The sequence below is a fragment of the Pipra filicauda genome, unplaced genomic scaffold (genome assembly GCF_003945595.2).
Source record: "Pipra filicauda isolate LSUMZ 115617 unplaced genomic scaffold, ASM394559v2 scaffold2_size9829703_pilon, whole genome shotgun sequence".
Lineage (NCBI taxonomy): Eukaryota > Metazoa > Chordata > Aves > Passeriformes > Pipridae > Pipra > Pipra filicauda.
Window position 1 is genome coordinate 7,622,368 of NW_024104421.1, and position 23,257 is coordinate 7,645,624.

The 23,257-nt window shown below is 42.5% G+C and overlaps 1 protein-coding gene and 1 long non-coding RNA gene across 3 annotated transcripts in view; both read left to right on the forward strand.

Annotated features, from left to right (window-relative positions):
• Positions 1-551: 551 nt before the first annotated feature.
• Positions 552-3,966, forward strand: LOC120323625. Its single transcript, XR_005564275.1, has 2 exons — positions 552-1,085; positions 1,575-3,966. It is a non-coding gene; the product is annotated as an uncharacterized LOC120323625 (long non-coding RNA).
• A 1,886-nt stretch (positions 3,967-5,852) lies between these two features.
• KDM7A (lysine demethylase 7A) overlaps positions 5,853-23,257 on the forward strand; it is a 69,303-nt gene continuing 51,898 nt past the window's right edge. For both annotated transcript variants that reach the window (XM_027743816.2, XM_027743817.2), the window contains exon 1: positions 5,853-5,996. In XM_027743816.2, coding sequence (XP_027599617.1) covers positions 5,881-5,996 — 116 coding nt within the window. In that variant the 5' untranslated portion in view covers positions 5,853-5,880. The remainder of the gene's footprint in view (positions 5,997-23,257) is intronic.

Below are 23,257 nucleotides of genomic sequence, written 5' to 3' on the forward strand. Positions count from 1 at the left end.
CTGCCTGCTGCTGAAGAGCAGCTTGTGTCAGAGATCACCTAGACTTGACTGCTGTCAAATATTGGCTGCAAGTGAGATGGGTTTCCTGAATGCTGTGTTTTACTTGGTGACATATCCTGAACCTTTGGGAAGAGCTTTTTCAAATAAGCTTTTCTCAAGTTTTTTGCAGATGTCTTTTTTTTTTTCTTTCTTTCTTCTTATAAAGAGTATTAGGCTATCACAGCTTTGGAAATGCTGACAAATTGGTGTAAAAGTCTTGTCTGCTATTCCTTTCCCTATCTAATGTTCATCTCTGCACTGTCCTCAGAGCATGTCCTGCCCATAGTTCCTCTGTTAACTTGTCCCTGCTCATAACACCCTGCACAAAAACTACAACTGGGCGCTTTTTGGTCTGATTAAAATCATGCTGTGCAATAGGAAATACAAATTAGCTCTGGCCTTTGGGCTCCTGACAAGTTTCCAGTGCTGCTTTCAGCACCACGCAGATTGTGTAACTCCATCCGTGCGTCCTCCGTGTGGTGACGTCTCCCCCTCCGTCATGAGCTGGGCTGGCTGCCACACATCCAGGTTCAGCTGTTAATACTTCAAGCAGCTTTTAGAACTGAAGGAGGAAGAGAGATTGCCAGCAGCCTTGTGAAATGCGGAAACCAGCTTTTTCTTGCTAGGAGACAGTGTGGGAAGGGGCAAAAAGAGGGTTTTTTCTAGGTAATTCCCCAAATTTTGATGTTTGTGCAAATACCTCCCTGTCTAATGAGCAATTGGGGAGCTCAGCACCAGGACAGCCAATGCTTCAGTACAGGATTAACCTCTGAAGGAAGAGCACAGTAGCATCTTATACAAACTGTGGCTTAAGTTTGCCTGGCCATGAAGCACACGGCACTTTCCTGCCTCCTCCAAGGATTCAAGCCGGGCAACTATGTTGCATCATTTCGGCATTGCTAACAGAAGGGCTCAGGCAGCAGCTACCGTGTCATGTCTTCAACAGAAACCTTTAAGTCTCGGCAACTTCCTCTGAGGATGCTGAAGCAAACACTGTCCAGACCTGCAAGTGAACAAGTTACAAATGACATCTCTGGTTCGAAATGGTGCGTGGGCGCGACGTGGGTGAATGTTCCCTGCCCTGGGTGTTTTCTAAAGGTCTCTGAAGCATGAGGCATGACTGAATGACTTGTGTTTTCTTTAAATGACGAGTGGGTGAATCTTGAATCATTGGTCTGCTTTTATTTTTGTTAGATGTGTGTGGGCTGACAACATGACTCAGTATTTTCTCTGCAGATGCAAAGATCGTACTGCCAATTCTCGGTATGCTTCAGACAGTTTCACGCAGAGAACTGGAACGCTTTTTCAGTCCAGAGCTTTGCTTTTCGGCAGTCTTAAGCCTCTTGATGTGAAAATAAATAAGTAATTTTAAAAATGAGTGCTTTGCCAGAATCTGCAAAAATACACCGAAGAAATGGCCAAACATGGGGAAAGTACCTCTACCTCAATGTTTCCCCAATAATTTTGTCTGATTTTTTTCACGTTATTCTGGAAATGGCCATTAACATCTGATTTCTCTTTGTGATTCTCCCTAGCCTCAGTTGCTGCTGGGCCATCTCTCTGTCTGCTGAGTATCATCTCTGGTGTTTATTTAACCACCCTTGCCCTGCTGGGTGAGAGCCACCATCCTCGGACTGATGGCTGTGAGTTCTCCCCTCCTCCCAAGAGACAAATAGGCATATTTGTGGGTACCTGTATGTGGTTCGGACAGAAGTTCCAGAAAACGTTCCTTTCTCCCTTCTGGCAACCTCGCTGCCTTGCTCCCCCTTCTTTATCCTTCCTTTATGCCATGTACAGCATATGGCACGTGCTTTGGGAGATATGCAAGGCTAGGCATGGGCTTTGGATGCTTTTACTGTGCAATGGTGAGTGCTCTCTTCTCCCATATCCTCTTTGCTGATGTGCAGTGTGCTGGTAGTCACGTCCTTAATAAGAATGGCTTTCTTCCTAAGACCCTCATCTGTAATCATAGCCCAGCATCTTACTGCCAGCAATAAACCATTTTTCCCTGCTGATAGCAGCCCTCAGCCTGCCCTGGACCTTGCTGAAGATTTGTGAATGGCTAGAGAATGACAGACTAGTGGATGGAGGATGTTGCAGAGCAAAGGTTGTCTATGAAGACGATGTGACTATAGATTTGCTCTGTAGAGCATGCAGGGTGAAATGAATTCTGTACACTCTGTTTATTTGATTGCTAACTTCTACCACAGAAGAATTTTCACACTCAACCCCTAGCAATGTCCTTGGCTAATGTGACCTGTACTTAGCAGAAGGACCAAACCCCGCTATGACCCTGACTCTGTACTGACCCATACAACAGTGAGCCATACCTGGCCCATATATGCACAAGCATATAATACAAGCATGTATTATAGTGCTAGGGAACTGTATCATCTTTCTATCATTCTAGTTGCTCAGTCCTAAGATTTACTCCCTATTCCTGGCATTTTCTCTACCTTCCACTGCCTACCCATGGCAATCTTTCACCCCAGGCTTAAGGCTGAGCACATCCACCATCCCTACAAACTTCACGGAAAGCCACTTGATGTGACTGGCTCAAGTGCTTTTGCAGCTGTATCTCATAATGACAAGAACTGGGTACCAGGCCTTATAATTTCTCCACAGTCCTCACATTATTCAGGAATAATCCTACAATTTAAGCTCTTTTTACTCCACAGCCTAATTCCAGCCTTAAGCACAAGCTATCAGCCAGCACTCCTTGAAACATGAGCAGAAGCATTCTGCTTTACTGAGTACCAGCACTCAGGCTTGCCCTGAGGAGGAAAGAGGTGGTGCTCTTTAGTCCTCAGAATCCCAATCCCTAACCTTGACTTTAGTGTCTGAAGATCTGATGCTCTTTATCTCTGTACCTCTGAGTTCCAGAGCCACTCACCCCTGCCAGCCCCAGCCATGTGTTTCTAAGGTGTTGGCTAGATTCCAGGCATGGGGATGGAGGCATCCACTGGGACTTGCTGGGTTTAGGGGCTGGAAGTTCTGTTTGCCAGAAGTTGTGCTTGGTGGGGCAGGGCACGTATGGTGGAGTTTAGGGTGGAAAGATTATGGTTGGGTACAGCTTGAAGGATCAACTGGCTTACTCCAGCTGCTGAGGGGATGGTAGGCTGGGTGCAACCCAGAGCATGGGGCGAGGGGGAGTGTGACAGTGTCTGTACATCAGACAGACACTGATGGTGTCCACTGATCACTCTCCTTTCTTAAGAAAGGCTTCTTTGCTCCTGCCTCCTTACTTCTCACTATGAGCTTTACTTTGCACTCTTAAGATCACAACTTCCTTTTTTCAAAAAAAAAAAATAAAAAAATTTCCTGTAATCAAGGCCTGTGAAGGGAAGCACCCACAGGGTGCTGAGATCAGCCTGCTGCCTCATTCTTTGCACTCTCGTGGGTGGGCAGCTTTCTTGTGTGTCAAGTGAAAACTTCCTCACCGAACCCCATAGTGCTGGACTCACCCTGAGCCAAGCCAGGTCTCCTCCCACGTCCCTCACATTTGGCAGCCTCACCCCATCTCTTACAGGAATACCCAACCTATGCAATGTGTGCCTTACCGAGGCTCTCTTGTTTGCAGACACCTCCTGAAACACAACACATGTGCATTTTTATGGCCAATTTGGACAAAGTCATCCCTCCAGATGGTAACTGCAACTTCTAGATAAGACCTGACATGTGACAACCCAAGAAACACCAAATTGAGGAGGGAAGGAAGGAATTGTCCATTTTCAGACGCCAGCGTGGCTACATATACTGACACTGTTGCACAAACACAAACAATTTTATCTGGAACAGTTGCCTCTTGGTAGTTGTTCCATTACCTGTAATTGATTATGCCAGAGCTTGCAGCCTCTATGATCAGAAAGCAACTTCCTCTGTGTGCTTTTGAATCAGATTAATAAAGGGAAACAATATTTCTACTGAGAAAGCCTCTTGGTATGTATTATTTCCTGAACCCCTGAAATTGACATTTGTTACCTTGCTGCTGTTTCTTACCCCTATGAAACTTAACATCAGCGTTTTAGACAACTGATATGTCCGTGGTCACATTTTCAGTTGTTGAAATACTGGGATGTGTTGGGAACCAAAAGAGTACTGAAACACCCACTATCAATGTCCTGCAGGTCAGAACCTCATGCACTTTCTAAATAGGTCAGGGTTTGGTCCGAGAATCTGGTGTTTCTTGAAGATATCCTTTACGTTTCCTTTATATCTCTATTTCATTCTCCGTTCAGTCACAGAGCCTGCATGCTGGATTTATTTGTTTTACATTTTTTTGCTGTCCAATTTGCTGCCAAATCATCATCTCATATTGCTGTCTTATATAAACGTTAACATTAGCAAGCTTCACAATAACAGCCTGGAAAGGAAACATTTACTTCTGAGCTTTCCCCTGCCAAACAAATGTACAGCGTTTGCTTTTTTTGTGGCTACTGGTTAAGGCCATGGGATATAAAATTATAATGCTGTAGGCAGTGTTAGTCTATTACGGTTATGATCACTGTAACATGCACTTCAACATATTTATTGTTTTGCTTTTAAATTCCTACGTTCAGTGTGGAGGACGCGAGTCCCCATTCCCTCACATAATCTCCATAGCTCCTTGAGAGTCTGCAGGAAAAAACCCTCCATTTTTAAGCTCTACTTTCTTGTTCTGGGTGACACATAGTGAAAGCATCGATGTTACTTTTCTGTCCTGAAAGGAGGGGTAACGGTGTGAAATGGAATAATGATGCAAAAGTACAAACGTATGCAGAGAGCTTGAACAAGAAACAAACGAGTGGAACCCGCAGCTGGGCAGCACGGAAACACTGGCCTGTCCTAAAATCAGACGTGCCTCTACCCCGAGGTCCCTCCGGGAGAAAGCATCAGTGCGTGTCCACCAGCATTCCGTGTGTGGAATTCAGTTTGTGCCTGATGAGTTGGGGACAACACTTTTCAGAAATTGTAGTATGCGAGTGGTACGTCATTGGCTTCCTCTGCCCCTCGGCGGGGCCCTTCAGGTACCTAACTCGCATGAGGAGGATTCAGCCGGAACCGGGGAGACCAGCAGAGCCCGGCTGGCCCCGGCAGCTGCTCCGACCGACCTGCGCCGGCTCCTCGGGGACAGGACGGGAGGAGAGGGGACAGGACTGGAGGAGACAGGGCTGGACAGGGCAGGACGTCCCGACCCTCAGGCGCCGCCGCCGCGGTCGTTACATAACGGGGGGGGGGGGAACGGCGCGCGCCTGGTCCCGCCCCCCCCGCCCGTGTCCTCGCGGCACCCCGCCCCGCCCCCTCCCCGCGTGACGCTAACGGGGGGGGGGCCCAGCGCGTGCCTCCCCGCGCCCCGCCCCCCGGTAGGGGCGGCACGTGCACGCCCCTCCCCGCGCGCCTGGCGGGGGGGGGAATGGCGCTCCCCCCGCGCACGCTCAGTGCCCGCCGCCCTCGGGCCGGGCCGGGCGGGGCGGGACCGGGCGGGGCAGAGGGGGGGTGCTCCGTTCGGCGGGGCGCAGGCGCGGCGGGGCCGGTCGCCGTGCGGGGCGGGGGGGGAGGGCGGGGCGGTTCCCTCCTCCCCCCCCCTTCCATCCCCATCCTCCTCCTCCTCCTCCTCCCCCCGCCTCCGCGGGGGCCGGGTGACGCACGTGCGCGCGCCCCCGCGCGCTGTTGTCCGCTCGCTCCCGAGCCGCCCGCCCGTGCGCGTGCCTGCCGGCGGCGGGGGGCGCGCGCGGCGTGCGGGGCCGGCACGCGCGCTGTTGTTATTGGCGGCGCCGCCGCGGCCGCGGCGGAGGGAGCGGGGCGGGGGGGACGGGACGGGACGGGGAGGAGCGGGCGGCTCAGTCAGGGAGTTCTTTAAAGATGGCCGGAGCGGCGGCCGCCGCCGCGACCCCCGTGTACTGCGTGTGCCGCGAGCCCTACGACGTGAGCCGCTTCATGATCGAGTGCGACATCTGCAAGGACTGGTTCCACGGCAGGTACGGCGCCGGGAGCAGCGCCGGGGTCGGGCGGCGCGGCGGGGCAGCGGCCGGGGCGGGCGGCCGGGCGGCCACCGGGCACAGGCGGTGGCAGTCGCCTCCCCCCCCTCCCTCCCGGCGAGGGGACAATGGCTGCGCGGCGGCAGCACGGAGGGACCCGCGGGCGCCCGGCCGGTCCCGCTCCCCGCGCGGTGGGGACAGCGCCGGTGCCGGCGGGGGCGGCCGTCCCCGGGCACATGGGTCCGCGGCTGCGAGGGGGCGGACGGGCCGGGCCGGGCGGGGGGGCCGGTTACGAAAGAGCAACAGATGCGGTGCCGGGGCCACCCCGAAGTTGTGCGGGCTGTGCGGAGGCGCCGCGTGTCCCCCCGCGCCCCCGGGGGGTCTCTCCCGGGACAGGGCGGTCTCCCGGCGGCGAAGTGCGGGCGCCGGGGCTGCCCCCGGCCGGGTGCGAGCTCCAGGATGCCCGTGCGTTTTGTTTGCGGGGCGGGGGGAGCGTAGGAGGAGAAGGGTCGCCCCGCGCCTCTCTCTGCTTTGACGTTTCCAGCCCGGTCCCGAGCGGCCGCCGCCGCCGCGTGTGTGTGTGTTTTGCGACCCGAGCGTGCGAATAATAAAAGGCCCGGCAGGAGGAGGAGGAGGAGGAGGAGGCGGCAGCGGTGGGGATCCACGGGCAGTTAAACAAAGGAGCAAGTTGCGGGCCCGCGGCGGCGGCGGCCGCTCGGCCGGGCCGGGGCTTGCGGGGGCCGCGCGGTGCCGCCCCCGCCGTGCGGGGAGCGCCGGGGCGAGCGCGGCGGCCCGTGATTGACAGCGCGGCGTTTAAATACCCCGAGCGGCCACAACAACAGCGCCGGCCGCCCGCGCCGCGCCCCCTGCCGGGCAGGGCCGGCAGCGCCGCCCCGGCCTGCCCCCGGCGCTGGGGGGGGAGCTCTGCTTGTTTTGTGCCTTTATTTGTGGGTTTGTTTTTTTCTTTTTTTTTTTTCTTTAATTTGTTTCCTCTCCTCAATGGCAAAAGGCAAGCGCTGGCTGAAAGTAGGTTGCGTATCTAGGTGTTACTTAACAGTGATTGTTGCGCACGGGTGTTTTCACGCCACGTTTTTTTAGGATGAAAGGCAGGCTCTCAGCGTTTCAGATGTTGACTCTTACGCCGGGGTTGATTTGTTCTTTGTACACGGGTTTTCCCCCCCGGCTCGAACCGCAGTATAATAGAAACTGTGAAAAGGGGATTTGTAAACCATAAAAACTGGTCAAAGCAGAATTGTCATACCTTGAAAACAACTCCTCGTTAATATTTTTGTCTAGATTACTGCCAGTAAAAAGATGCTGAGCATGGTCAGAACTTTGAACGTGGAGTTTAGTAGGGCTTTTTTCTCAGTGCCGGCATCAGCCACAGATGTGTTGTGCCATCAAGGTACATTCGCGGTCTTGTCTCTTCTGTGGCTCTTTGTGGCTCTTGGTGTGGCAGGGCTGGGTTTGTGTTCGTTTTCCAAAGAAAACTCTTGCCAGTGCTGTTGTTTGGAGCGAACTGCACAGCAACTCTTTCGGGTTACAGCAGCTTAATACAAGTTTGTCAAAACTCGGTCACTGCCTAGAGTAAAGGTGCAGACATCCCGTGAAGGTGTTTGTGAGGTTATAGGTTCTCTTTTTTCCAAGTGTTTTTCTTCATTTGTGTAGTTGCTCTTTCAGTCTGTCCTGGCAATTGCTGAGGTTCCATGCAGGCTGAACTTAAATCCCAGCCTTGCACATCAGTATTACTGGGGTACGGGGGAATTAGTTTTTGGAATTGTTATGAGGAGGAAAGTATTGCCTGATTCAAAGGTGGGACAGACCACTTGGTAGCTTTCCTGAATCCTGATCCGCAGAAAGTTCCACAGTGGTTCCTGTGATTGAGCTCTGTCATGTAATGGGTAGAAAAACTGTGTTAGCACTGAACAGCTTTGACAGTCTGAAACCCTAAAAGTGGAAAATAAGCGAGCCAGCAGGAACTGGCAACAGCCATGCTGCTCTGGGATTTAGTTGCACGCTCACCCAGTCCCGTGACTAAGGGACAGGTTTGTGGGAGACCCGATTCCCTCTGCCAGCTGTGGTCTGCTCTGGTAGTGCCTTTCCCCTTGTTTTAAGAGTGTCTAAAGACTGTTACATAGCTTGTGAAAGAAAATATACACTCTCAAATCTTGAAGTTTTTGGTGAACTTCTTGGTTTCATGTTTTCTTGATTTGATTTTTTAAATTTTTTTCCCCTGGCCTATGGAATGGGAGTGATGTTTCTTCTGTATTAAGAAATATATAAACCCAGATTTACTAAAGGCTGTGAAGGCTAGCATGATACCTAGCACGTATTACTGGATTATGGACTCTTTGCTGCCTTCCTGTGTATAGTCAAGAGAGTGTCTGAACAGTACAGTAGAGGCAGTACAAAGCCTGTTCTGATAGATTGGTACTTAGTCCCTTTAAATTTTATGTGAATTTTTTCCCCCTGTGTTTCCTTCTTGCACTCTGTCTTCAAATGACTGTATTTTGGTTTGCTCTTACGAATACAGTAGTATTATCAAATATGCATTTTATTGCTTCTGGCAAATATTTGTATAAAACCAAATGTTTTGTTGTGCCTGGCAATGCTGTGAACCTACATTGTGGGTTTTAGTTACTCTACCAGTGGGCCTAACATGCCTAACATCCAGCCACAGTCTTGTGTAATTACCCCTTGCTGAACAAAAGAGCAGAACGTGTGCTGTGCAGCGTTTGAGGCTTGGTGGCTGTCTTGAATAGCTTGCAAGAGTGGAGAGATTACAGAGACTTAGATGTGACAAACTGTCAAATCTCTCAGATGGGCAAATCCATTTATACTTTAGACAATTTTTGTGTTTTTTCCCATCTTTTTATCTTTTTTAAATGAAAATGTCACATTAAGCTGCTTCCTGCTTTCTGACTTGTCTAGGATATACTCCAGCTAGAATGCAGCATAAAAAGTCCTTTATTCTACTCTAAGTGTTCAACTTTTTCTTGGATCTGTTCAGTAACTCTTGAAGCCTGTTTAATTTCTTGGCTTCATCTTCAAATGATGTGTATCATAGAATGATACTTCTCTGTCTCCCTTCATTTTTTTTATGCTCTCCCTCAGTTATTAGGGTAACTACATGCTGTCATCTTTTCTCACTTGTGTTTTTTTGCTGTGATATATGTAACCTTATGCACAGAATATCTTTTTTTAAACCGATCTTGCAGTCAGCTCTGTTCTTGAAATATGTTTGTGAAGTTTGCAGAAATCCTATTGTCAGCTTTGAAATTTTTGTCCTTTTTTGTGTTCGTGATATCTGTACTTGACTAGATTTATGTGTGTCGCATAGATGTCACTTATTTCTGTAGACTAGATTTCAGACAGGTCACAACAAACTGAAGTTTAAGCATATAATTCAGGTGTTGTCTGTAGTGCTTCAGGAGTAAATGACTGTAGAGTTGGCTTTTTGGGGAGGTTTGCTTTGTATAGCTGCACTGGTTGTATCCTGTACTGATTGTAAAGGAGCAGGGAGAAGTCAGTCAGGTAAACTGAAAATTAAAAATGCAGGTGCCCCTATGAAGTCTTCTGAGCAGCCCTTTTTCTGGGGTTGTTTTGTTTCTCAACAAAAATACAGTAAACTTCTAACATGTCTCAATGATGAATAGGTTAAGAAATTATCAAGTGCGTGGATGTCAATTACAGTAATGGCCTCTGCCTTTTGAAATGCCTGCAACCTTTCTAATGTATTTCCTTACAGTGACAGAAAATTATTTTTTTTAAACAGAAGAAATGTTTTATTCTTCAAAGTTAGAATAGTGGGGAATGGGAAAGGAAAACATCCTTTTTTTTTTTTTTCCCCCCAAAATTAGTAGTTTTTCTGAAAATTTCATAATGGTGTCCACTCTTATGTCTTCCCTCTCAAGGAAAAAAAAGACAGAAAACAGCCCATCCAGCTTTGCTCAACTCATATCTTCAGTGTTTTGTGTAAATGAAGCTTAAATTTAGAAGCCATAAATATTTTTTCTTTTATAATTTTTTGTGTTTACAGAAATAAGCATTTAATTTGAGCAAGTGAGAGGGCAATAAAGGAAACACAACACTAACCTGTGTGTAGTGTACGTATTCATGCACTTCTGTTGTAAAGCAAAGTCAAATTGATTAAATTTATACGGAATTTTTAAAAAATTGATAGCTCTTGCTCTCAGGATTAATTTTGTATTCTGTGTAGTCTTGAAAGAATTAACTTTCCTTTTCCCTTTCCTGGAGCAGTTCATTGATGGTATTTTGCCATTAGGTGTTTGATATTTTTTGCAGCTTTGTCATTATTGAAAAACATTTAATAACATCATTTGAAAAGAAAGGTGATTCATGTACCTTTTGAAGATGATTATTTAAACTGCAAATGCCTTGAGGCTTTTTTTCCTCAGATGGAGGAAAAATTCAGCACCAAAATCACGTCTGAGTGAAGTTCACATAGGACATAGTTTTTCTGATATTGTGTAGATTTGAACATGTCTTCGTTTGGTCTCTGAAGAAACATAAAACTTCTCAGCCACTCCTTAGTATGATCTTGATTTAAAGTCAAGGTTCCCTCTTACAGCTGTTGGGTTACGTGCTGCAGGTCTCTCTGAATGCACTGGTTTATACTCTGAAGGCAAGCTTTCTCCTTAAGAAAAGAAGGAAATGTACATGCTATAGTGACTATTTTTCCTGAATTGGTTCTTTGTTTTGGAGCTTTATACATGAGGTTCTGCACGATGGGCTTCGCCAACTCTTTACTGTTGAAAGAGGCTGTCCCACTCCTGACTGCATGCTACTATAATTCCTCTTTTGCTGGTTCAGTGCTTGCCTGATTGGTAAATCAACTCTGCTCACAAAACTGACAGAACCCATTCTCTTGCTGGGTTAGCTTTTTGTTGGGTTACTGAGCTGAACGGGCTCATCAAAGGTTAGGATGAGTCTGAGGGTGTTGCAAAACACTGATGAGGACTGTGTTGCTGGAGATGATGATAGTGGGTGGGAAAAGACAGAAGAGTTGCTCATTTTTCTTCCTCACTGCCCACTTTGGGATCAATAGCTTACCCGGTCTTGTGGAACCTTGTTTTTGTGTCTCAGTCACCATATGTGATTCTGCTTTGAGTGCGATGGACTCGGCCCAAACCCAGCTGCTCATCTAGCGGGGTCTGTAGGAGTCAAGGACTTCCAGCGCCACTGCAGGAGTGCAACCCCAGAGCATCATCTGTTTGCAGGGGCAGGTGAAGCTCCTGCATCTGTCTTAAAGGGACTTGAAGGACAAGGCATGGTGATGCTTATGGCAGGAAGTGTGAAGGCTGCAAAGCGACTATTGCAAATGCCTTCTGGTGCAAATGCCTTCTGTTTACAGAAAATTAAGGCCTTGTAGTTAGAAACTACAAGGGACCTGAACTGAATCAACAAATCCTTGTCTGGTCAGTAGAGCTTTGGACTGTCATCAGAGGCTCTTGAGCTGACTTTCTGGCGTTTGTAATGTATATGCCTTAAATTCTTTGGGTGGCAATTTGGTGTATCTCAGGGAAGTGTTTGAGACCTCAAGGGAAAGCTAATGTGTTTGTTAACCTTACTTTTCCTTGTCTTAGCCTTGTTTCCTCAGAAGTAAGATGGAAGCCTCAAACTTAAGTCTAATGAGCTGTGTGTCCTCTGCCAAAGAATTAAGTAACTTCAAGTGACTTGAGCTCTTCTAACAATACAAAAGCTGAAACAGTTTTGGTTAAACTGAGAAGAAACTAGTTATAATGAGGCTGCTAGACAAGCACTTGTGTTATTGGGTGTGTGCTTCCAACCCTTTTATATTCTTCATTTGAGCAAACCATATTTTTCCTTCTTGGTTCCCATCTGTGAAGTGGGAAGACTTATTAATATATATTAAAGTTAGATGTATTCTACTGTACTAAGCACTGAAGAGTTGCAAGTATTCAAATTTCTTCAATTTTGAAGCTGTATAATAACATGTGGAATTATGTGTAGAAGTTTTTTTCTTTCTAGTTTTCTTGAAAAACTGGCTTTATTTGAAGTATGTATACTTTGGAAGTTAACGCTTCTTTCCTTTAGATCTGTAATTTGGTAAATTTTTTTGTTTGCTGTTTTGGAATAGAAGGCAGTAGATGTTTTAGAATATGCTTTCTGACATAGTAATTAGAACAAGAAAAACTGTATTTCCAACAAAGATCTGTAAGAGAACTGAACGGTACGTAATGCAGCTTTTTTAATTAGAGCTCCAACAAGATTCTAGTGAGTTATTAAATGATAGTAGTTCTAATTTCTAATTAATTATTAGAAATTATTTCTAATTAATTATTGCCTTTTCCCTGTTAGTTAAAAGATACAGGTGTTCAGATTTAGTGATTGAAAATACCTTAATTTTTTATAATATTATAGTTGACCTGTATTTTTGGTACAATATTTTTTCCTTTGGCCGTTCTTGACTTTACAAACAAAGGCACTGTTAAGTATTTATGTGTAATTTAACTATGTAGTAGTGAATTTTTTATTAGCTAGTACAGTTATGATGATTTTATACTCCAAAGTGTCATTTGTTGGTGCTTATGTAGCACTTCAATATCTTCCTTTCCTTTTGTTATGTTTAATACATGCACGATTTGACCGAAGTGTTCAAAATGTTTTCAGAAGGCTCTATTTTGTGAATTTTGTATCTAGAAACTACTCAGGTAAGAGACTGCTGCTTGGTACACTTAATTTCTATATATATTTGCTAGGTGCTACAGTGCAGAGTGTGAAATATGTTCTTTTATTTTAAGCTTATCTCAATCTGTTGATAATGCTGAGTTCTCTTAGGGTAACACAATGGCAGTAAAATGGATTAAGCCTTACAGTGGAGTATCACTCTGTTAACTGCCAGTGGGCAAAATCACATTAATTTTGTTTTCATTCTTCATTTGTGGTTTCTAGCTTTTCTTTTTGTGGACAGTTTTCATATTCATTAGTAGGTTTTTTTATGCTCAGTGCAGTTTTCTATGCACTGTCTGCATCATCTTTTGAAAGATCATGTAAAACAGTGTCTCCATTCTGTTGACATAATAGTTTGCACAAGTTGAAGATGAACTAATACTCTTCATGTAAATATTTGTAATTTCCCTACATCATTGTAAAATAGAATACCATTGTCTCAAAACAACTCTGAGTAATCGGTAAAGACTTCTGTAGGTACAACGTGCATGCTTAAAACCGTAAACATGCTGAAATTTTACCTTTTGTCTCATTGCTCAAGTACGAAAATTCAATTAACAACATTGCTATTGCTGTATTGTCGATGTAGGAGAGATATTTTAGTGAAATATATAGCTTTTAAAATAGTTTAACTATTTTTCATTTGTCAGTCCTTTCTAATGTGTTGCAACATTAGCTCGTGAATACACAGAACTAACAGTCTATGGAGTATGAATAGTCTTGAGATGTCTGCTGTATGGTGGTAATGTGGATTTATGTGGCTAGTTACATCTCCTCAGGTCAATTCTGCTTTTGAATGGAATTAATATTTAATACTGGTTTCTCCATTACTTCAGCATTAACTAAAGTAGACTTCAAAACTGGTTTCTTTTTGAAAATATTGAGTTCATTGTTGCTCAGGCAGGCATATATGCTGATGTTTGCCACAAAAGCAAGAAAGCTTTTTTTACAAAACCCTCCCACATCATTCTGTCTTAAAAGCCAACTGGAGTGAGAATGACTGTTGTAGATTTTTAATATATTGTGGTATGAAGTCTATTTATTTTCATCTGAAACTGTCAGCTGACACTGCATCTAGCCTGGGAAATTAATTTCATAAATTTAATTGTGTTTATTCTGTTTACATTAATGCTTTATTCACTTAAAGGCTCTTAAATCAGTATTCATGGAAGTGAGTGCAAGGAAAGGTGACTCTCTGAGAAATGGAATCTTTGATATTGAAGGCATGGGATTGATCTGATCTGTCATTCTTGCCACTTGTCAGGCAGTATTTTCTGAAGAGACTGACATTTTTCTTTTGGGATATTGATGTTTGACTGCCAATAAACAAAGGCCAGATCAGATAAATGGAGAGCAACCAAAGAAAGTGCTGTGTCTTATTACCCAGTAGTACTTGTAAAACTTCTAGTTGGCTTGCCCAAGGTACAGATTTTTAGTTTTGTTTCAATAACAAAAATATTTGGATCTTTTCACTAAAGGATTACATCATGTGCTTGACTTAAAAAACTCGGTGTCAAGAACAAGCAGAAGAGAAATGAGGTATTGCGAGTTAACGTAGGGCTTTCGGAGGTGTTGGTGGGTGCATCTGTGAGCTGTGGAGTGCTGTATGGAGCAGTCTAGGAACAGTATCAACAGCAAGGTAGCTGTGCTCGTGTGACACTGTGCTCAGGCAAATGTTGCCAATCTGTCTCTCAGGATGGTGTTATCCCTTTTTATTTCATGAAGGTGTGCTGTGTTGACATATCACAGCCTCAAGCCCAAACACTCTGTCCTAGGTGTTTCTCTGTGCTTCATTGCTTATGTAAGAGGGGACCGAAAGAGTGTTAGGAAAAAGGTGTACACATGTAGTCTTCTGAATCTCAAGTTATGTTCTGACTACAGTATTTGTCTGCCTGGAGGACAGATCAGTGTGAGGCAAAGGTGAGCAGCAACTTTCTGCCCCTGATGCTGTGCTCTCCTGTGTGAACAGCGAGGGCATCTGGGGGCATCCCTTCGCATCTCTTAACACGGCGGTAAAATGTGCTGCTCTGATGGAATGAATATCACAGAAGGAGTTTAGAGTGCTGTTCTTATTCTTGCTAAGAACGAACGGGACAGCTGTAGTATTGAGTGATTGGACTAACGTCCTCGCTGAAAAGTGCTTATTTAACATTTAACTGAGTGAAAGCAGATGCCTTGGCTGTACTTACACTTCCAGCATGGTCAGCTGGCTTGTGCTTGAGGCATCATGAAGCTGGAGGATTTAGGTATTAACTAGAGTTAGAAGCGTCATTTGAGTAAATCAAAATTTTCTGAAGTGAAGGTGTATATCTTAAGTGCTTCTACAAATTCTGTCATTTCTATTTTACTAGTAAGGGCAAATTCCAATTTCCCTTTGTTTTTTTCAAATTGGTGTCTTAGCTACCATCACCAATAAGAATGCATTCATCTTCCTGGCCCTTATTTGACTGTGAAAATAATTCTATTTTCTAATGAAAAACCACAAACCCTCTACTTTGTAGAATAATAAACCTTTTTACTCCTAGTTAGTTCTGGTACTGGATACTGAATAGATTTATTACTATAAGAGAGATCCAAGTCCTGTATATTGGTGAAAGGAGGATATCACTGGTGGCAGTGTTTAACGTGTTAATGCCAGGTGTCATTACTTACTTCTGACGAAGATGCCTTGCATACAAGCAGTCTTTTCCCAAAGGTTATTCCTAACATTAAGGAATAGATACAAGATTTGTCTACAGTCCTGTTTGTTTATTGCACATTAGTGCTCTTGAGCCTTTTTTCTTTCTCCCCAGCAAGGTCTCTAGCTGGCTGAATCTCTCGGTCTTTCATAGGGTTGCACTGTATCTAATGCTCATTTTTCTTTGATGCTACACGTAGTCTTAAACAGTGATGTTATGTGTGGAGGAGGACAAGGAAATGAAATAAAGTCATGAAAAAATGGTAAAACATGGGCAAATAAAGCTTCAGCCTTTAAATATGGTCAGATGATCAGTGAAATGATTCTGAGCAGACATCTTGTTTGTCTGGACTAAGCTTACATGAAGCAGGCACTGATACATTTACATCATGTGATTAAGAGTGAATTGCAATGCATTCCTTACTGCTTTTGGTACATGTGTGCTGAGAATGGAAGTGAACAAATCTTGTAGTATGTGAGGTCAGTTTTCAATGCAAACTACATGGACAATTCCCAGAGAGTTGCTTGTGGACCATATAGCAGACTGAAGCAGTAAAGTCTGTCTGCAGTTTTCCACACCATTCCAGGGCAACACTAGTAAACTATAACATGCTTTTCATAACACATTAGTAAATGCTTTGAATAGTCTGTTTTTCTGTGGAGCTTGCTTTTTTCTTTTCTTTTTGGGAGGTGTGCGTGTGAGGTTTTTTTGTTGGTTTGGTTAGGTTTTTTGTTGGTTTTTTTTTTCTTTTCTTTTTCTTTTGGTACAGTTAATGGAGAATTTGGAAATAGAAGTAGCATATAAATGTGTTTTATATAAATGTGTTTGTTAACACAATGTGGTAAAATTCTATTTCTTATTATGCCAACCTGAGGAAGCTGGACAGGCATCTTTCTAGTGTGAATGTAGGCATTGTTCTGAGCCTCTGAGAAATTCATCAGCTTTCTATGAAGTTTGTGCACCATGATACTTTGGAATGGGGTTTTTGTTAGGAAATGTGCTTTGTCCCTTAATATGCTTGCCATGTGTTTAGAAGAAAAACTGTAAATCTCTAGATGATCATTGTTGGAAACTTACTGAATATATGCCAAGAGGATGGGAGTAAGTAGATACTTCCTTTTCAGAATTCCGTACCAGACAGAAAGTAACTGAATGGGACTTCTGGTTTTCAGGTGTCTGAAAAATTGGAACATCTGTTCACATGGGGTATCTACAAAGGAAATAAGCAGCCTAGTGAAGAAGAGATAGTCCTCTAGGTGAAAAGCTGGATGGAAAGGTGTCAGAAAACTGAAGACAATGGGGAAGAAAACTGTTACCAGAACAAAGAATACTTGGGGGATATTAAAACTTCCCACTCTTGCAGTAGAAGTTAATTTTGAACATTAATTTGTGACTGAAAAAAAGCCTCTGTGCTAAAATGTCCATTACAGTGGCCAGTCACTCTGAAGTGATGTGTGGAAGATCCAAGTTCTAATGCAGCCAGTAGGCTTGGTGATGCTTGCTGATACAAATGCATGGCTGAGTTATTGGTTAGGTGGAAACGGCTTTATTGGTGTGCAGAAAATAAGAAGCTATGATTAAAATTAATTTAAATTTAAAATGTAACTTTCAGTAACTTTCTCTGAATGGAATGTAATGTGAATCAGCTGCATCAAGTCCAATTTTAATTATTGCATTTTCTGAAGATAGATGTGCAGTTTGAGGTTGTCTTATGTAACTCTACAACTTGCATTGCTAAAAGAAAAAAAAAGTCTTTTTAAAGAAAGCTGACTCTGAGTGTATTTGAATTAATGTACTACAAATTATATTGTAAGGTTGGGGAATTCTCACTCTTCAAATAGCTTGATTATTTTTTTCTTAGTATTTTTAGTTTTAGTTTCATAGCCAGTGCTATGTAATTTAAACAAATTGATAAATAAACTTTTCTTCTGTAATTGAACTGTAAGAAAATGGCTTAATGGTTCACATTCAGTGAATTGTCAGACTCATTAAAGGCTCTTTAAAGATCATTGACCTCTAAATCTTTATCTAGAAAACACTTGTGGTAAAGGATTTTTCTCCTGTCAAGTATTTACTACTTTTTGCTAATTATTAAAGAAAAATCTTTTTGGCACTTTCAGATTACATTAGTGGAGGTTGTAACAAAAAAGCAAAACATTACTATTACTTTCAAGCTAGAAAAGCAACAGCTTCCAAAAAGCCTGGCAGGTATGAGGCAGGTTTTAGGCAAATTTAAAGTCCTCTCTGGTTCTTGAAATATTTAGAGAAATGGACAGTTCTACCTTTTTTAAAAGGAAAACAGGTGCATTCACAGTCACAGCATAGACTATTATGTTCCTGTAAGAAGCACTATTAAATCAGAAGACTAAGAAAAAGTATCAGTATGTCTTAAGACCTGGAAAAGATTGTGCTGTAATTCATGTTTACTGTATGTATATGTTCAGTAATGTCAAGAGCAGGGACCAGAACTCAAGATAATCTTGTCAAAGTCTGAGTGCCTTAACCAAACACTTGTGTTTGGGTCATGTTACATTCTGTTCTGGGCATATAATTCTTGGATACTTTTCTGCAGAGTAGGAGGTCATAAGTGGGGGAGATAAAGAGTATCTTTATACGAAAAGTAACATGGAGGTGAACATGCCCGTGAGATGTGTGGGCTTGAACTCCTACACCCTAAATAAGCGCTGCTGCCATCTTGCTTGGAAAAACAAAAGCTTTTCCCTTCATAACTACTTTTTAGTGCCCGGTAGTTTGGAAGTATGGCAGCTGTGCTTGCCTTGTGGCTTAGATGCCAGGGAATGTGGCACATGCTGGCTGAGTTAGAGGTTTTCTCTCAAAGAATTAATTTTGTGTTTTTCACAATAAGCGAACCTTAATGTCTCCTGTGATTTTTTTCAGGAGACTTTTTTCACTAGGTCCTCTGCTTCATGCTTCATGCTTTCCTTGTACGTTTTTTTGAGCATTCTTGTTTGAATTATGAGAGTTTTCTCCATTATGAAGAAGAAGGTATTGTAAGAGCTGTATGTACATACACTATACATACACTGATACATGGATAAAACCTTTTTTTTTCCTCTCCCCATATAAAAGCTGTGGAGCTGAGGAGCACAGACTGAATTAAAGATTACTTTTGAAAGTGTTTGTATGTAAAGTCTGGAATATAAGATGTAGATTTGTGGTTTTGCAAATATTATAGATGATTCTAAATAGCTTTATGATAGAACAAAAATAGTTTTGGTAACCTGGATCTGAACTTTTAAGAATTTGAGATTAAAATCAGCATGTCAGATTATATCCAGAATAAAAATAATGGATGCAGATAAAATTCATTCTTAGTTCTGATGTAACTCAACCTCAAAATTCTATTTACTTTTGTTCTGCACTATTTGAAGTTTCCACATGGTCTGAAAATTACTGTGCTCCATTAATTCCATCTGAAGAGGATTGAACAGTTAGATTTCTGTAGATAGAATAATGTGTAAAAGTAACTTCTTGAGATGTTATGGACTGCATGGATGCAGTTTTGACTGGTATGCCCCTCTGGACCTCTATAAGCAGCTGAGAATCCAATAAAGATCTCTAAATTATAGGCATTATCTAGTTGGTTGAAGGAGCTTATTCTGCTTACAGCTCTGCCAGCCAGCCAATGTAACATCTGATATTTAGACTCATTATCTGTGTATCTGAAACAGTTTGCTTGTATCATAGCTTAAATAGAAGTTAATGTAATCAGATACTCCATCTGCTTTTGAAACGAGCATGGTGAGCTAGAGATGATGAGCCAGTTTGCTCTCAGATTTCTTCAGAAATGAAGCATCTGTCTCTACTTGCTATTGACTGCAAGTCTATTTGCCTTATAAAAGTAAGGTATTTCAAAGCTTTAGGAGCCATCATGTATTATTTTGTGTTGTGGTTAGAAGATGAAGAAATTATTCAGCTTACTAAAAAGCTTACTAAAAAGTTCTTAGCAATGTCTGAAAAATATTGTAGGCTGGAGGAGGAATTACTCATCTGAGAAGCAGAGGAGTTTAAAAATGTCTTCGATTTTTATTTTTCTTAAAGGAGAACTACTTAATGAGTTGAATTTTGAAGGCAATAAAAGATTTATTTCAGGTACAGCTGCAGACACTCTGAATGCTACTGTGGCTTTTAAGGCTACTTAGGAGAAGGCTCCAGGAGGTCTTTAAAACCAATCAGGATAAGAAATTTTTAACCCAGCTAGGTGGTAAAGTGTATTTGGTGTAAGGAGCCAATTAAAAGGTGTGTAAAGGAGGCTGAAGCCAAGTTTGCTGTAGCTGCAGTCTGTAAAAGTAGTAAACCAGACACACAGTAACCCAGAATAAGGCATTTGCAGCAATGTGGTTTTAAGGTTGTGCTAATACTGGTTGCTGGTGCTAGAATGTGGGAGACAGAAAATGGTATTGTCTAGTATCGATAGGAGAAAATCACATTTTCAAATTATTCCTGACATCATTTTCCAATTAAAGGAGCACAGTTTAAAAACAATAATTAGTGTCCTAATCAATGCCCTCAGGTTAGGAAGTCATTTTGGTTTGTTGTTGTTCACCTCCAAACCTTTTTTTATCACTTGAGATACTTCAGAACAAGACAGATCGGATGGTGTCTACTGGCAGTGTTACTCAGGATGTCGTAAGCGTTGCAGACTGTGCATTGCATAAAATAACACAGTACTGATAGTACTTGTCAGGCTTCATGATCTTTTTAAACAGCTCATCTTTATTAAACAACCTGATCTTTCTAAACAGCTCATCTTCATTAGGCAACCAGAATAACCAGCTAATACTCTCTGTAGGAGGCTGCAGTCCGTGCACTTCCTTGATGAGGAACATTCAACACTTGTAGCTATTGAGACGGAAATGGAACCGCTGAAGACATACCAAAACATTCCCAGATGAATTTAAAAATGCTTACAGTGCAGATTGCCTAAAAAGAGGTGGTTGAACTAAAACTAGTGTTAGAGATGTTTGTTACATAAATGTTTTTTTTTTTTTTTTGTGAGACTTGGGTGTAGATAATTCTGGAATTTAGAAACTGCTGTGAGTGAGTATGCAAGTCAGTGAGTGTTAAAGAACCATTAGTGAGTTTTTTTTCTGATCAGCCTCTAAAAAATAAACCCCAAACATTAAACCTTGTTGTTTCCCTGATAGTGATATTTCTTTAAATAAGAGCATATAGATATCTTCCTGCTTCAAAATCCTCATCATGTTTCTTTTAAACTAGAAGGTGAGAATCTAGCTGAAAGTTTGTCCTTCTAATCTTGCCCTGCTTTATGAAAACCCATGTTTAGAAATGTATCTTCCAAACTGTTAGGATTACTCGTTTTATAGTTACTGTGGTACTTTAGTGAGATATTGGAAAGAGTGTTTTGTAAGCAAATAACATACCGGTCATGACATAAGGTCAGACATCTGCCTGGTACTTGCATCAGCTGCTCCTGTAACTGGAGCTACAGATAACTGGTCTCAAGGAGCTGATTAGGCACTTCATCAGAGAAGGACTGGGTACCTAAAGGCATTCAGACTAAGACCATCTTAAATGTTGTGCTAAGAAAACCTTGGCTCATATATAACATCTAGTGCCAATGCATGCATCTCTTGGACTTAGTAATGTCTCCCTTGATGTTATGCGGGGTGTATGATTAAAGTCTAGGAAGTTTTCCACATTGCAGGGATGTTCCCTGCAATCTAATTGGTAAACTATTGGCAATTTATCTATTAGGTCGGAGTAGTTCTAGGTATTACTGAATAATGAAGTCCACTGGTAGGCCTGACCAGATATAGTGACTTGCATGGCCAAGAGGAGCAATCCTACTTCTCATATCCCTCTCTCTAGATTGCGTAGCTCCATTCCCTCTCATGAATTGGCTCTGGCAGTTGCCCAGCTGTGCTGTAAGCTAGCTCGATAAACAGACAAAAGACTGGTGAGGTTACTTTCTGTCAGAGAAACGAGTGAAAACAGGTTGCCTTGTAACCTGGCAAGTACCAAGGCCATTGCAGGGAAGGGGAATAGGAGTGCTTGCTTGGAAGGGAATGAGTAACCTGCCTCTTCCAGTGGGTGCAAGCTGTTAGATTAATGCAAGCTATATCATGTAATGGCTTCCTAGGATTTGTTTGGCATTTTGGGTTGACCCTCAGTTTCTCTTCATAGGATGTTTCTGTGTTTAATTCTGTTAATTTCTCTTTTCTTTCCTTCCCTTCCAATGTCCTCTCTCTTAGAAACAAGTAACTAATATGTCTGTTCTGTGTATAAAAGGCCCTCGCTCTACTTAATAGGAAACTGCACTGGCACTGAAATTTCTGTTGATTGTGGTCAAAAAACTTGGGATGCCAGTAGATCTTAACCATATCATGTGCAATGTTTCATTAGGATGGCTAGTGGGAATTAACAGGAGTCTATGGGCAAGTTGGAGCTGAAGAAGCTCAGGACAAAAAACTAAGAATGTAAAAGTTAGGTGGGCAAATGTGTCTGGACTATATATCATTGAATCATGGAATCATTAAGATCAGAAAAGACCTCATAAGATCATTGAGTCTAACCATTGAATTAACACTGCCATGTTCACCACTAATCCATGTCCCCAAGTGCCACATCCACACATTTTTTGAACACTTCCAGAGATGCTGATTCCGTAATTTGTATATGATATATATATATAAAAGGCCATATAATATATAGCCTTAATTTGCTGTATTGAAGTTTCATAGTTGCTTTATTCCTGAATGACTGAAAATTTAATTAATTTGTATACTGACTTCCCTTTTTTATCTTCTCGTTATCTCTGTAGAGCTTAGCTTATTTCTTCCTGTTTTTCTCCTGAGCAGGTAATGGTAGCCATTTGGAGTAGTAGTTTGTTCTTGGGTAGAATACAACCACACACAAGCACTCAGTTTAAGATGTCTCTCAACTATGGCAGCTGTTTTAAATGGTTGAAGATTTTGTGGTTTGGTGGTGGGGCGTGGGGCGTTTTTTTTTTTGTTGTTGTTTTGTTTTGTTTTTGTTTTGTTTTTGTTTGTTTGTTTTGTTTTGTATTTTTCTTTTCATAGAATCGAGACAGAGTGTCAGTTCTGCCTTTAAAACCTCTGGTTTTGAAGGTATTATTTTAAAGTACTTATTTTTTGCTTGTTTTAAGTTTTCGATTTTTTTTTCTTATTTGTAAGCACAATTGTAAGAGAATAATCCTGGCTGAAAATTGAAATAAGGCAAATTACCTAAATAAGATGCAGTTATGTGTCAGGGGGTTTTACTAGGTAGTGGTATGTCTCAGGGGAAGAGGTAAACTTCTGTTGACTTGGAGTCTTGAGGAGGAGATGAAAATACATAATTGAAAAACTTTCTTAAACACCTAGAAAACCTTTGTCATTAGTATATATGAGGGCGATTATTTCTGTCTTTTTTTTTTTTTTTCTCTCTTGCAGTGCTTTCTCTCTCTGAAACAAATACTAATATGTGTATTCCTTTGTGTATATCGGGCCCATACTACCTCCTAGGGAAACAGAACTGTTGTAGACTGTGCATTATAACCCGGACTGAAATTCATGTTGGCTGCGGTCAGATAAATTGGGACTCCAGCGTTCCTAGAATTAATTGAAATCCAATGTTAATCCTCTTTCCTGCATCAGTTATGGGAAGGACAGGATAGCTCTCATTTATTCCAACAGGCTTCAAGCAATTGCAACTCCACTAAGATACAGTGCCTGAAGTCAGACTGGACTATTGTTCCTCCTTCTCTTTGGTGTGTCAGTCTGGCCGCGCTGGGAAAATGAATGGAGAAAGATGAATCTGAACTGCTGTAGAGAATGTTTGTAATTCCTGAGCACTGCATTTTGCTTCGTATACAAAGGATTACAC